The sequence below is a fragment of the Xiphophorus maculatus genome, chromosome 12 (genome assembly GCF_002775205.1).
Source record: "Xiphophorus maculatus strain JP 163 A chromosome 12, X_maculatus-5.0-male, whole genome shotgun sequence".
Taxonomy (NCBI): Eukaryota; Metazoa; Chordata; class Actinopteri; order Cyprinodontiformes; family Poeciliidae; genus Xiphophorus; species Xiphophorus maculatus.
In genome coordinates, this window is record NC_036454.1 from 6,793,040 (window position 1) to 6,806,409 (window position 13,370).

General features: G+C 36.1%; 1 protein-coding gene across 3 annotated transcripts in view; it reads left to right on the forward strand.

The window, feature by feature from the left end:
- The window catches only part of ksr2 (kinase suppressor of ras 2), a 109,091-nt gene that overhangs the window by 24,513 nt on the left and 71,208 nt on the right, over positions 1-13,370 (forward strand). For 2 of the 3 annotated variants that reach the window (XM_005803835.2, XM_005803834.2), the window contains exons 4-5: positions 1,538-1,573; positions 3,299-3,800. In XM_005803835.2, the coding sequence (XP_005803892.1) occupies positions 1,538-1,573; positions 3,299-3,800 (538 nt within the window). The remainder of the gene's footprint in view (positions 1-1,537; positions 1,574-3,298; positions 3,801-13,370) is intronic. The other variant, XM_005803836.2, reaches the window with a different exon arrangement.

Genomic DNA, 13,370 nt, shown 5'->3' on the forward strand with positions numbered 1-13,370 from the left:
ACAACTTAATTTTGAAAGGCACCACACTAATTGGCACCTCGAACGTCAGTCATTAAACACCTTTCAACCAGCCCACATGCAATCATCTTCCTGCTGCCTCCCATCTGTGATGTCAGCTACAGTTTTGTGAACTTTTTTATTGGAGTCGATTAATGTTCATGTGGCATCAAGTTGAACTGTTAGATCTCCGAGTGGCCTGACACGGGTATATCTTTGCTAAGAAAGAAGCCACAATTCTCTGTATCTCTGGATGAGCACTCTATCAGGCCCTCATCTTTTCTCTTCATCTTTAACGTTTATAAAGCGTTTTTCAGGGGTGATATCGGGTTCAAACACAAGTGCATTCCTCAGGTGGTCACACTGATGGCACAGTGGCTAAAGTGCTTTGACTCAAGAGATTCCGACTAATTTCTAGACTGTAAATGTAAAATGTGTTAGCAGGTTGTCAAGAATTAGTTACTGTTGTGTACTTACATCCAGATCATTGTGACTTATTTTTTTAAAGATCACGTCAAATAAAGAAAAATATCGTGCAGATATTATGTGCCATGCAGTGCCTGAACCAACAGGTTTCCATGACAACTAGACCAGCGACAGGTTCCCTGATAAGTTGTCAGCGAGAGACAAGAAACTAACCACTTGTACTGTCTGTTTCACTGACATTGGGTTAAAATTTCATCACAGGCTTTGACAGGTGGCATGTTGCCAGCACTGAGTTAGATTTCTGCGAGTTTGGGGTGTTTGAATCTCTCGGAAAAAGTTATATTTGCTGAATTGCATTATATGAATAAATATTTGAAAAGAAACTAGATTATTGTAGATTGGATGGGATTATATATGGTACAACTAAATTGGATTGTTTTTTGTGCAAACAAAGAAATTCTATTTTAAACAAACTGGCTCTGTATTATTACAATCTAAAATTAACTTCACAAAACTTTCTGGAGAAGTTAATGTTGCAAATATAAAAGGTGAAATAAACTATTTGCATGATTTATTTAAAACAATAAGAAATGAAAACAGTTCTTTATAAGTAGGACTTTTACTGTTTTCCTTGTTTTTCTTCTTTCCTCTCACAGCTCATCGCTTCTCTTAAACTCATCTTTATAACATTAAAGAACACAAAAAGGCTGGTGGCATTTTTACCCCAAGTTTTCCAACTCATGTGGGAATAGTTCACTGCAGATATTTCCAGTGGTTCATCTGTTGGTACAGAAAATATGTTTGAAGTTTTATGTTTTTGATGTTTACATTTCCTTAGAGACAATGCCGTGGGAGCAAAAATAATGACACAAAAACACTTGAAATTGAAAGTTGCTCAAAGAAATATGCATTAATAGTGGCTAGAAGGTCAGAGTCAATTTTTAGAGGAGGACATTTTAACAAGAACTTAACCACGCAGAAACGGATGCTTCTGCTTAAAAGTTTCCAGGATACATTTTAATAATATTATTTTCTGCACATAGAACAAAAGCTAGTATTTCTGCTGCTTTCCTTCCAGATCAATAAACACATATTCTTTTGTTTCTTTCTGAAGAACAACTTGAGGAGGATAAATTGCACAGTAACGGAGGTAATGTATAGTCACTTAAACTTAAAAACACTCATTTCGGCTTTCCACTTTTAAATCTTTTACTTCTTTTCATCTTTTTTCATTTAAGTAAAAATAAAGTTTCAATCAAAGTTTGCTTGTTGTGACTCATGCAGCTTTGTCCTGCTCTGTTTTTATGTTTTATTCTATCGCTCCATCCACTTCTGCTGAATAGTCTGTCCATCACCATATTTTAAACACAGCGGCTCTACTGCTATGGAGACATATGCCCACAGTAACGTCAATGCTCCAGTAGCAAAACTGATCATTTCATTTGCTGCAAAACATCCGCTTGCTGCCTGCGCTGCACAGAAACATAGCTCTTTCTGTCCAACTAAGAGCCATCACAATCTGCTGCACTTAAGTAAATGTAAACACCTGCTTAGCTATCATCATGCAGAGATGTTCACTCAAGTTACACGAAAAGTCTCAAGCTGTCATGAAGTGGTGGAGTAGGGTGGTGAGGCAGACGCTGTAGACCCAGGATGTGATAAATAAATGATTTTAATGATGAATAAGTCCACAAATAGTCCAAAAACACAGGCAGCACGACTGAGCGGAAGCCAGGGCTCAACGTCGGTAGCAACTGGTATCATAAAGGACAACACGAAGGACTGAGCGCACAGACACACAGGTGACACTAAATACACAGGAGGGTAATCAGGGAATGAGAAACACCAGGGAGTAATCAAAGGGAGGACAGGACAACACGAAGACTCAGGGGCACAGAAAACTCTAAATAAATACACAGAAAAACACAGAACATGACACAAGCAATATGATCGTATTAGAAGAACCACAAAGACCTGTGGTTGTCCTACAGGTCTGTTGACTTTAGTGTAAATAAGCAAGCAACTTAAAATTTAGTTTACTGTCATGTCATATCACAGCAGTTCATTCTCTTAAGCTATGTTTAAACAGACCTCTTCCCTAATAGTGATTCCATTGCAGACTGCAAGCAATTGAAGTTCTGATGGTGAAAAACGGACACAAATGGTGATATTCACTCTGATTTTTATGGAAAACTTGAAATAACATAAGCATATTTGACTAACTGGTTAGCATTAACTGGACAATAATTAACCTATTGTACATTTCAAGAGTATTCAAAACCCTTAAACTTTCTTACATTTGTCACATTACAACCACAAACTGCAATGTATAACAGGGATTTTAAAGGCTCGACAAAAACAAGGTAGTGGACAATAAATCTGCAAGAAAAATAATCATTTGGGGTTTCATATAAAAATCTAATAAGCATTTATTAAATGCTTCAAATGTTCAAACTACTGGTTTTAGATAAAGCATAATTCATGTGTTGGAATGGCCCACTCAATGTCCTAACCTAAATCCATTGGAAACTCTGTGGTAAGACCTGTCAAATGCTCTTCATGTACTATTTTTGCAAAGAAGCATGGACATAAACTTCAGTTTTTAGATGTACAATGACGGCTGTAGAAACATATTCAAAATACAAAGTCTTCAAAACCAAGCATTTCTTTCTTTCGACATTAGTTAGGTTACGTTAGGTTGGTTTTCTATAAAATACACAATTCATAAACTACATTAAAGTCTCTCATAATGAGAGATGTGAAAATGTTCAACTGCTATGGAAAGTTTTTCAAGGCACTGTTCATTGAAACCTTTAAATATTTTTTTTTTTAGTATATTTCACAACTAGATGTTTTGTAATGTCCTTTTTAACAGGGAGCCAGGCAAAACAGGACTGGTCCATCCAGTGGCCCACCTCTGAATCTGGAAAGGAAAACACTCCAGTGTGCCAGCCAGAGGCCAGTCAGTGGATTCGTTTCCAGCTCTCCCAAAGCCCCAAAGTTCAGTCCAAGTACAACCAGCACATGTGCCACAGTCCACAAGCTCTGGCGCCCTCTTTCTACACAGATCGACTTACTGTTGAAAACCCCGCCACAGGACTCTTCCCTTCTTTGGACTCTGGTCACCGTTCCCTGCCACCATCACCTCGCCAAAGGCATTTTGGTCACACACCTCCTCGGACTCCTTTGGTGGTCAACACCATGACTCCACCAGGTACTCCCCCCATGAGACGAAGGAACAAAGTGAAGGCCCCTGGAACGCCACCACCGCCAAGCCGCAAGCTCATCTATCTGCTGCCTGGTTTCACGGCGTTGCATCGGAGCAAATCCCATGAGTTCCAGCTGGGGAACCGCTTGGATGAGACTCAAACACCAAAGTAAGTGTTAACTCCACTGTGTAATTTAAATTATTTAAATATTTTTGCATTGCAATTGAATTTTCTTAAAAATTATTTATTTTGTTGTGGTAATGAAGCTTTGTGACTAATTTATTAGCTTCTTGTCCCCTAATTTGGTGTTTTAAACACAATGTCTTAAGATATTAGTGGTCAGATGGTTTAGAAAACCTTCAGAGATTGTGACTGATCCAAGTTTCTCAAAAGAGAAATTGGACTTTAACTTTCCTTTTAGCAGCGTTGCTAGAACATAATCTTTTACCTGACCTCAATCAGATTAATTCCTAGGAGGATATCATTGGCCATAAAGGAGCTCTGGCCTGTCAGAAGAGATAAGGGGCTTAGTTCCTGACTCGCCACCCCTATGTCTGGTGCTATGTTGATCAGATTTGGCCATGAACACGGTCCTCTACTACTAGGTAATCAGGAACCAGAGTCTGCCTCAGGAGAGATGCACTCATTTTGATAATGCCATTACAGTAGATGACATTGCCCTATCGCTGCTACACTTTTGAGAGCTGTCCAGTGTTTTTTGATGGCCATCTGGGTTATATTTGTTTTATGCCTGGTTGCTCATAGGGTTTCATCGACATTTGTTGGTGGCTCTCGGTGTGTATGTGCATGTGCAACCAGTGGATCATAGCTGCAGTGAATAGGCTCAAACGGCATTAGAGAATTGATTACCGGTCCCCGAGCGTTGATAGACTGCAGGCGGCATGTTGAGCCTCTCTAATCAATGGCCTGTGTGTGCCTGGAAACGTTGCATCTTATTGCGAAAGGGCAGATATGCTGGCTTCTCTGATAGCCAAGTATTTCTGGTAATACATCATAATTGGTTGGAGATCGTTGCTGGCAAGCGTCACGTTGGTTTTTCACTTCTGGCATGAGACACTCGCTTGGTTTATATGTGAATATGCAAAGGAACTGGCTTCATTGCAAAGTTGGCATCTGTTTTTCTCTTCTTTATTCAAATACATCATCAGAAGGAAAATTTGGTTATTTTCTTACTCAATGCAAATATTTTCCTGAGGAACTATCTCAGACATGAGGAAAATATTAATTAAATGCCTGCAGTTTGGATTTTCCCTGTTCTCTCCTTACCTAGGATATTGCAGCCTTATGAAATCTGGATTCTAATAAGCTCACACTGCTCCGTCTGTCCTTGGTTTCTTGAGCTTAATTGCTTGGCACTGTGGCCAGGACACCATAACATGGATTACCCCCTGACCCAAAGAGGCCTGTTTCTCGCTTTATCTTAATGAGATATGGTCTAATATCTCATTATCACTGCATAATATACCAGTCCTGAATGTCCAAAGCTGCTCAGCATAGGTTTTTGAGTGAAAAAATGGTTCACTCAATGGCTCACTTTTTTTCCCACTGATGGATAAATGTCACTGCAAAACTAATATCTGCCTATTGTGTTCCTTTTGCCTTAGAAACACTATAGTATATAAGAAGAAAATGAAGATATAATGAAAAATTCAAACACTATTAAACGTCACTTATTGACAAGTTAAAGTACCAACTTTAACATGGACAACAGTTGATGGTGAAAGTGCTTTGAAAGCTTCTGAGAGATTAATTCACTGTTAAATTTAGACCAGCTGTAGATAAACCTCAAACACACAGTTTTCTTGTATATAATTTTTATACCTCAACAGATTTATGAAAGGAAGTCAATCTCCATAAACCTAACTCAATTTTAGACAAAAAGGAATTGTCTAAAATCTAGCAGAAAAGTACCTTAATGGTACCCTTTGTAAGACGTAAACTTCTTAATTTAGACACAGTTTATGAACCTAGATAATTTGGTAATTAATACTGATCTAAAATATAAATATTTTAGTCTGAATAAATATAAAAATGTGACAAAAAAGGTTTATGTCTTTTCATACAATGTATGTAATTATCTGTGTGTTTATCAGATTAGATATTTTTTCACTAATAAAAAGCTTGATAAAATTAGGAACTCTTTTTTTTTAACTAATACAAGAATAAATGCAATAGTATAATGCACACCCTTTCAAGTTTGTTCTGCTTTGACCATAGATTTGCAGGGATTGTAAAACTTATCATTTTTAATCAGGATAATTTATCCCAGATATTTGGCAACAGGAAATATAAGCTCTATTTGGTTCTGTAGTCCAGATTTTCATCAATAGATCATCAGAATAGACCTTTTATGGAGGAAATACAAATAAGCTTATGCACTAATTCATTCTTCATGTATTTTGAGCCTAGAGCATCTTCAAGAATATTTCTAATATTTATCTTTCAATTAACTGCCTGGGATTTTTAGCTCAACCTCAGTTTCACTCTCTAAAAATTGTCTCTGATTGTTCTTTTGGGTTGCACCAGTTTTGGTGGTCCACTTGTCAAACCCCTGTCTTCTGCTCTATGGCTTTGTGATTTCTGGTTTAATGTGTTTGTCTCCGAGGTAATGTTTTCTTTTCAGATTCCAGTGAACCACAGAATGGTTTTCACTCCTCCTGAACCTCCCATCCCGCCTCTTAGAAATAATGTATCCAGTATTAGCGAACTTATGAAAGTCTCATCCTGAGATGAAACAGATACCAATTTTGAAAATCATAATGCAGAAGAGATGGCAAACTTTTTGTCTGTGCTGGAATTAGAAACCTTATTTTGTTCCTCACCACCTGTCGAGAGCACATTGAAATTTATTCAGTTTTGTTTTGAGTTAATTCACTCCTTTGTCTCCTGACAAACATATTTAGTTTTGTTTTTCTCCCTGAATGCTCCACTCTCTCTCTCTCTTTCTCTCTCTCCAATCTCCACATTTGTCATTTCCTGCTGTGTACATGGGCCAATTTTTGAGTGCTGTCAGCTTCATAAGTGATAGAGCAGAAAGCTTTACAGACAATTAAATGAGGTTGTAATTGAAAGATTAGCAGATATTGTCACAAAGATGCTCAATTAAAATTAAAACATTACTTAGCAAGAACAATTAAAGAAGATGAATGCAGTTTTATAAATTGGCTATTCGTGTTCGTGTTGATCTTTTTTTTAAACAGCAAAAGCAAATTATGTTTCTCATTTAGAGTATAAAAACGAGTAATTTCAGATTCATTAACATGCAGCATATTGGCTTATTTAATTTAATTTGGTGACATTTGCTGTTAAGCATACTGTGTTGAAAAATATTTAAATGCTCTGGTGAATTGGTACGTTTCCTCACTTGCAAAGAAGAACTCTATTTTATGGTAGTTTCATTTTATTGAGGAGAGACAGAATATCAGTCCTCCATCTCTGCAGAAACTGCAAATATTCCAGTTTTTGATTGCTGTTTGCAAACTTGAAGCTCCATCTAAAAATCTGGAGATTGTTTATGGTACTTCAGGATTTGATGTGTTTCTTCTTTAGTCAGTGATTAGTACATTAGCTTTATGTTTTGGAACATTTGTATGCTGTATTTGTCACGTGTTGAACGAGCATTAGGACTGTACCGTTTGCAAAGCAACAGGCTGAGGAATAATGTTTCCATCTCCATTATTGTGTTGATTTGTTCTTAGCATTTCTGCTCCTCCAACCATGATTGGTTGGGTTGACACCATATATCTAATCTTCGATCTTATCTCACCATAGCCCTTTCTCCCCATCTTCATCTGATTCCTTTAGAAGTTTACTGGTAAACCTAAAACATGCCTTCTATGGCAGTTCTGCAAAATATCAGTCATTTTCTATGTTACCAGTGGTTTTATTGTTGATCCCAATTGCCTTCAGATCCTGAATAACCACATTACCTCTTGATGATTGTCTTAATCACAAGCCAAGATGTTGTTGATCAACAATTCGAACCTCCTTACTAAGATTCTTGTGGATGCTCTCATCCATCAATATGAACATTGACTTTTTATGACAGTTTGAATGGAAGCAAGTGATTCTGTGGACCGGTGAGCTTTATACACATAATATCAAGTAAAACTGTAAATGATTGATTGTAATCAGTGTGTCACATTGTAGCATAACTTTTCTGTGGACAGGAAATACATTTTTCTCTCAAAGAAAGGAAGCAGTTTTTGAGTCACTCTGTTGTATGAACAGAGCTGGCTATTAAATACTTCTTATCGAGGTCACAGACAGCGCTTTGTTACAAAAGCAATCAAGAAGCTTCCACCATTTTTAAATTGTTTTTGTGGGAGCATTTTGGGAACTTCAAAAAAAAGAGGAACAGACTAGAAAAAAATTATCTGTGCACAATTTGAGAGTACCACAACTCACTAAATGCTACAACGCTATAGTCAGCAGCTGCTCATGACCTATTTGTTATATTTCACAGTGTTTCAATAAGTCTTAACCGCGTCGCATCATCTTTTGTTCACAATACTAAAACACTGATCAAACCTGAATGGGGAGAAAAAAAAAATCAACTATAAAAACAGATTTGAAAAAAAGATATTCTTGAAAATGTTTTGTGAAAAAAAAAACACAGCAATTTTAGTGTTTTCAATTAAAATTTAAAATGACTTCAAAGGAACCACAAAAATTATTTTAAAATATAAGTTTGGTTTTATTCTCCATAAAAAAAATAACAAATAAAAAAAAAACTTATTTTCAACATCAAATCAAATGAAACATTTTTTAGTAGCACACAAAGTTTATATTTGTTTCACCATGCAGTGAAGGTAAAGAATGATTTTCACTTTTTTAAATAATCGTTTGGAGGTTTTTTGTACTTTATTGTGTTGGAGTACAAAAAAGCTACAAAGTTATTTCAACAATGTTTATCAGAGGAATAACTGTCTTGTATTCCTATGATGTATTATCAGTTTAATTTAAAAAAAAATTATCCTAGTTACCCCAACATCATTTCAATCACCATTTCAGAAGTGAAACAAGAAATGCACTTTGGTAATGTTGTACCCTATGTGTCTCTGTTTTTGTGATGCTTAAATTTTTCAGCATCCCTCAGTCTCTCTTCATGCCCTTTTGAAAGTGGAGAGGCTATTTGGGCTGAAGTGTCAATAAATTAACCTCATTGTCTGTGGTAATAAGTAGTAACATGCATTTGTGGAAAAGGCCAAGTGAGTTTTCAGTCTGTCACAGTCCCACTAGACACGTCACACCAAGAACGCTCTGGAAAGTGGGCGTTTTTGTTTTTCCCCTGCCTCTTGTCTTGCTTTCCTTCAGTAGGAATGGTAATATCGTATAGTTAATGCCACCTTATGAGACTTTCGCAGGTTTTTGAATGTTAAGCACTTTCTTATTGAATTGGATGTTTGCTAATAAATCACATGGTGCCAGGGGTTGGCATGATTCACTCTCTTCTTCTCTCTGGGTAATTCTACCACGCAACACTCAGGGGAAGCAAATTTGCATTCCTTCCATGACTAATTTAGCTGTTTGCTTTCACTTCACTGGTGTACACATCATATATTTCTCTCCCCTTTCCCTTTCCCCTTTTGCTCTCTATTTCCTTCTCTTTTTGACTTCACCCCTCTCATTATGCATCTTTTTGAGAACCTATCAATGCGTTATTTTACAGTCATTCCTGATTTTTATATTTTCTTCAAAAGATTTTGGTTCATCGGTGTAGGAAATTAAACCAAAAATAGTCTTAATGATGAAGTTTTAAACGTCATAAATAGCAAATTCACATCTTGGCAGCAAGCAAGTTCTATATATAAATACAAGTTTTTATTCCATAGTTATAAAATAATCCCTTTCTCAAAGGGAAGAGAAAATATGCTTATTTTATCCTTAATTTCAGATGGGGTTAAGGTCAAATTGTTTCAATTTAAGATGAAAATCTATTTAAAAATACTCTGAGATGAGATGCTTTTCAACTTAGTGGTTGGACCCAGTATCGACTGAGATGGCACAAGAGTTGGAACCCCAATGTGCTAGACTTGTTGTAGCGTAGCCCCAAAATAGCTACCTGTTGCTAGGTTATATTGCTGACTCCCTTCCCTTATTGTCCAACACTAAAGGCAATTCAGGATTGTTACACCTTAGAAACTTTTGATCCTCTCTCTTTTTTCGATCTCAGCTACTAGAATCCCACTTTTATAAAACTAATAGAATGACTTTTGTTTTGCCTGATAGTTGTCTCTGGACTGCGAGACTACAATCAGTCTATACCATGTGATGTCAGAATGTTGTATTTTTTTACACTGTCAACTCAAAGTTAAACATTTACACATGAGAAAAGCTTGTGGATCACACCATAGTTGCAAGACTCATTACAGTAATGGGAAAGATGAATCAATAATGGTGCAGAACCAACAAACTGATGCAATGATCAGCAAACTATCGAGGTCATGACCTAAGAACGCGCTCATCGGCATCAGCAACTGTTTATGGAAAGAGTTGACTAAGATTTTCTTTGATATTTCGCTCATGAAGTTTCTCTATTGACCCTTACTGTTGGAAATTCCTGATTTTATTAAAATTAAATCAGGCAAACATTAAGTAACTTGACAACTGTCTGACTGACAGTTAATTTATTAGTCAAACTTGTATTATAATTACTGTGTCAAAAAAATTTATAGTTAAAGTTAGATAAACATGCACCAACCTACTGGTGTGTTGGTACAAAGTTAGTTGCTAAAATTGTCCAGCTCTATCAAGACATGACATAAATACAACGTTCGATGTTTGGTTTAATCTCGGTTTTGAACTGCAACATTTATGTTGCAAAGCACAAAGCTAATTAGAATATTTAACTTGCCTCTAAGAGGAAGTTGAAAACCGAGTTTTGAGCCAAACAGAAAACTTTTATTGCTGCATTAAGTTTGGCCAAACCTTCTTGAGCTTTTCCGTTTGTATTTAAATGGGAGGTTGTGTCTGTAGCGATTCTCTTCACAATCTTTTTCTGAAGTTTTAATTGGTCAACCATTTCCTGAACTAACTGAAATGGCCCGTCAGTGCACAACATCAGAACTGTTGAGCTACCTGGAGACGTGCTTAGTGGTTCACAGGTCTGGAACGGAGCTAATCTCATAATATAGATTGCTGTAGTTTCTATGGTTACCTGTAGTTTTTTTTTTCTTTATATAGCTTGTGCACTGGTTTAAAACAGGAATTTTACTGTTGACTGGAGCTTTGCTTGAGCTGTCCAACATGGGATTAGACAGTAATACCTAAAAGTAAGTTTTCCAAATTTAACACAAGAAAATACCTGCAGTATATACCTAAATATATATTTACACAAGTTTTCAGATAATCAAAAAAATATATATTAGACAAGGAGGGAAAACTACTTGAAAAAGCAGTTTTCAAATAATAATTTCATTTATTAAAGGAAAAACCTGTCCAAACCAATATATATCTATATAAAAGAGTAATTGGCCCCCAAATATAATGGTTGTGCCAATACTGGTGAAAAGAACTTGAATGGTTCCAGTAGCTCTCATTAAGTCTTTGACATCTCTGTGGAAAAATTTTGGCTCATACTTTTTTTTTTTGCAGATTGTTTAAATTCTGTGACATTGTAGGGATTTGAATATTAATGACCTACTGATATTTAGGTACAGACCCATTTGAAAAGTTAAAATCAAAATCAATATTTTTGAAAAAGTACATTTCACTAAAGGAAAGACATTAGATACATTTATAATTATGTTTTCAAGGTTTCAAATGTTAGATACATTTTCACTTAAAGTAAATTAAAACATTAGAATATTTTATCAGATCAATCATAAAACATTAATTTTGAAATATAGGCTTAGTGGAAAGTATATTTAATATCTGCTGAAAGGTTAATATGGTTTTAATTTTTTTTTTTATTTGACAACAGGCGTGATCAGAACGCATATTTTAATGTATGAAATATGATAATACAGTGTTTGGCATGAAGGCCAATGAGTTCAGATTTATTGTGATTTTACCATTTTCGTCTACTTGACATTGACTAGACTTTTTCTAAGTGTACAATTTTTTTTCCTCAATTGTCTTGGGCGTTATCAAAGTTTGAGATAGCCTTCTGAGCTCTTTTTATTTAGCTGTTTTAGTTGCTCCAATAGATGTCATTTTTGCTAAATCTTTTCTGTATTGTAGAATCATAAACAAAATGATGCTAAAGGGCGTCTACAGTGCTTTAGATGTTTTATATCAGATTTGCAAACCTGTGGATGTGTTGTCAATGGGCTCATCGACAAGTTTATTTTACACTGACCATTCCTTTAAACATTCACCACTGCTTCATGTTTTTTAGATAAAGGATCATAATGTTATTTAATGTTTCATAGCAGAATGATGTGGTGATTTTTGAGATCTTGTTGCCTACTTCATGATGTCAGATAGGTTCTATTTAAAATATTTTTTAATTCAGTTGGTCTTAGGCCTGAATGTGACAAGAAAAGTTGTGGTTAATAACAGTAAATGAATAATTTGATTACCACGAAAGGCCACATTAGTTTGGTTAACTTACTTCCCTTTTCTGTTTCCTTATGCTATCTTTGTCTGATATTAAAATTTGCTTCAGTAATTATTTTATAGGAGGTAACTGAAATGAATCTAATCATTGTCTCATAGGCTGATCTGTTATTTTTTGGCATGTTAATAGGCTATTACAAAGCTATGGCCTCTAAGTTGTTCCCCTGATACACCCAGGACACATACATAGCCACACTGATCCTGACCCTGAGAGATATTTGAGGTGAGGAACATTCTCAGTCTAGTTAAGTATACTTCCCAAAGCCGTGCCTCTGCAAAGAGAAAAACAGCAAAAGACGGGAGTTATTTTTTCTCCCTAAGGAAAGGCTCATCCATGTTAATCAGGGTTTTGGCCCTTGTGCCATTAATGATAGTTCAGGTTAGAAGAGATGTCTACAGCCAAACGCTACCGGTCCTCCTTTCCATCCATTTACTCATATATTGGCAGTAAAGAGTGCTCAGCCCTACCTCCCTCGACGGTCGGCCTAGAAATTGGAGTCATGATTATGAATTTATATGAGTGTTTAAGTGTAGGGGTTAGGCTCAAATGCCACAGTTACTGGTGAAAAATTGATTTATTAGGCAGATGGTTTTCCTGCAGTGATTTGTGAACGAGCCGGGAGCTTGTTGGGGTAAATGTTGTGGTGAGAGCCTTCTAGAAAGCTTCTGCAATACTCTCCTGAGATTATTACAAAAAAATTAGATATTTGAGAAATTGCCATTTTCATTCACAATGGGCCTAAGACATTTTATTAGATTTTGGGGAAATCAAGTTTTGCCTTTATTCAATCTCGATGTAGCTAATATAGAAAAAGAATTTCCTGACATGATCATTAGCGTTTAATTTCTAGTGTAAGTTGCAGGAAGATGGGAAACATTACCTTGATAGATACAACTCAAAGATGTTCAAGACAAATTCAAAGTTAGCTGATGTATTACAAAGTAAGAGTCTAACTGTTTTACTACCCAGCATCCATAAGGAGTGTTATTACAACCATTTATCTTTCCAGCCGTCAAGTTGAGCCTTTCATCTCAGTGTTTCTCTCTGATGTTCAAGTCACAACTGATAATATCAGCTTCAGATCCGATATTGTTCCGGCACCCCCTCCTTCCTTTTGGGTGTGCTGTCATTTACTGCTCTGCCTGTGCTTTAAA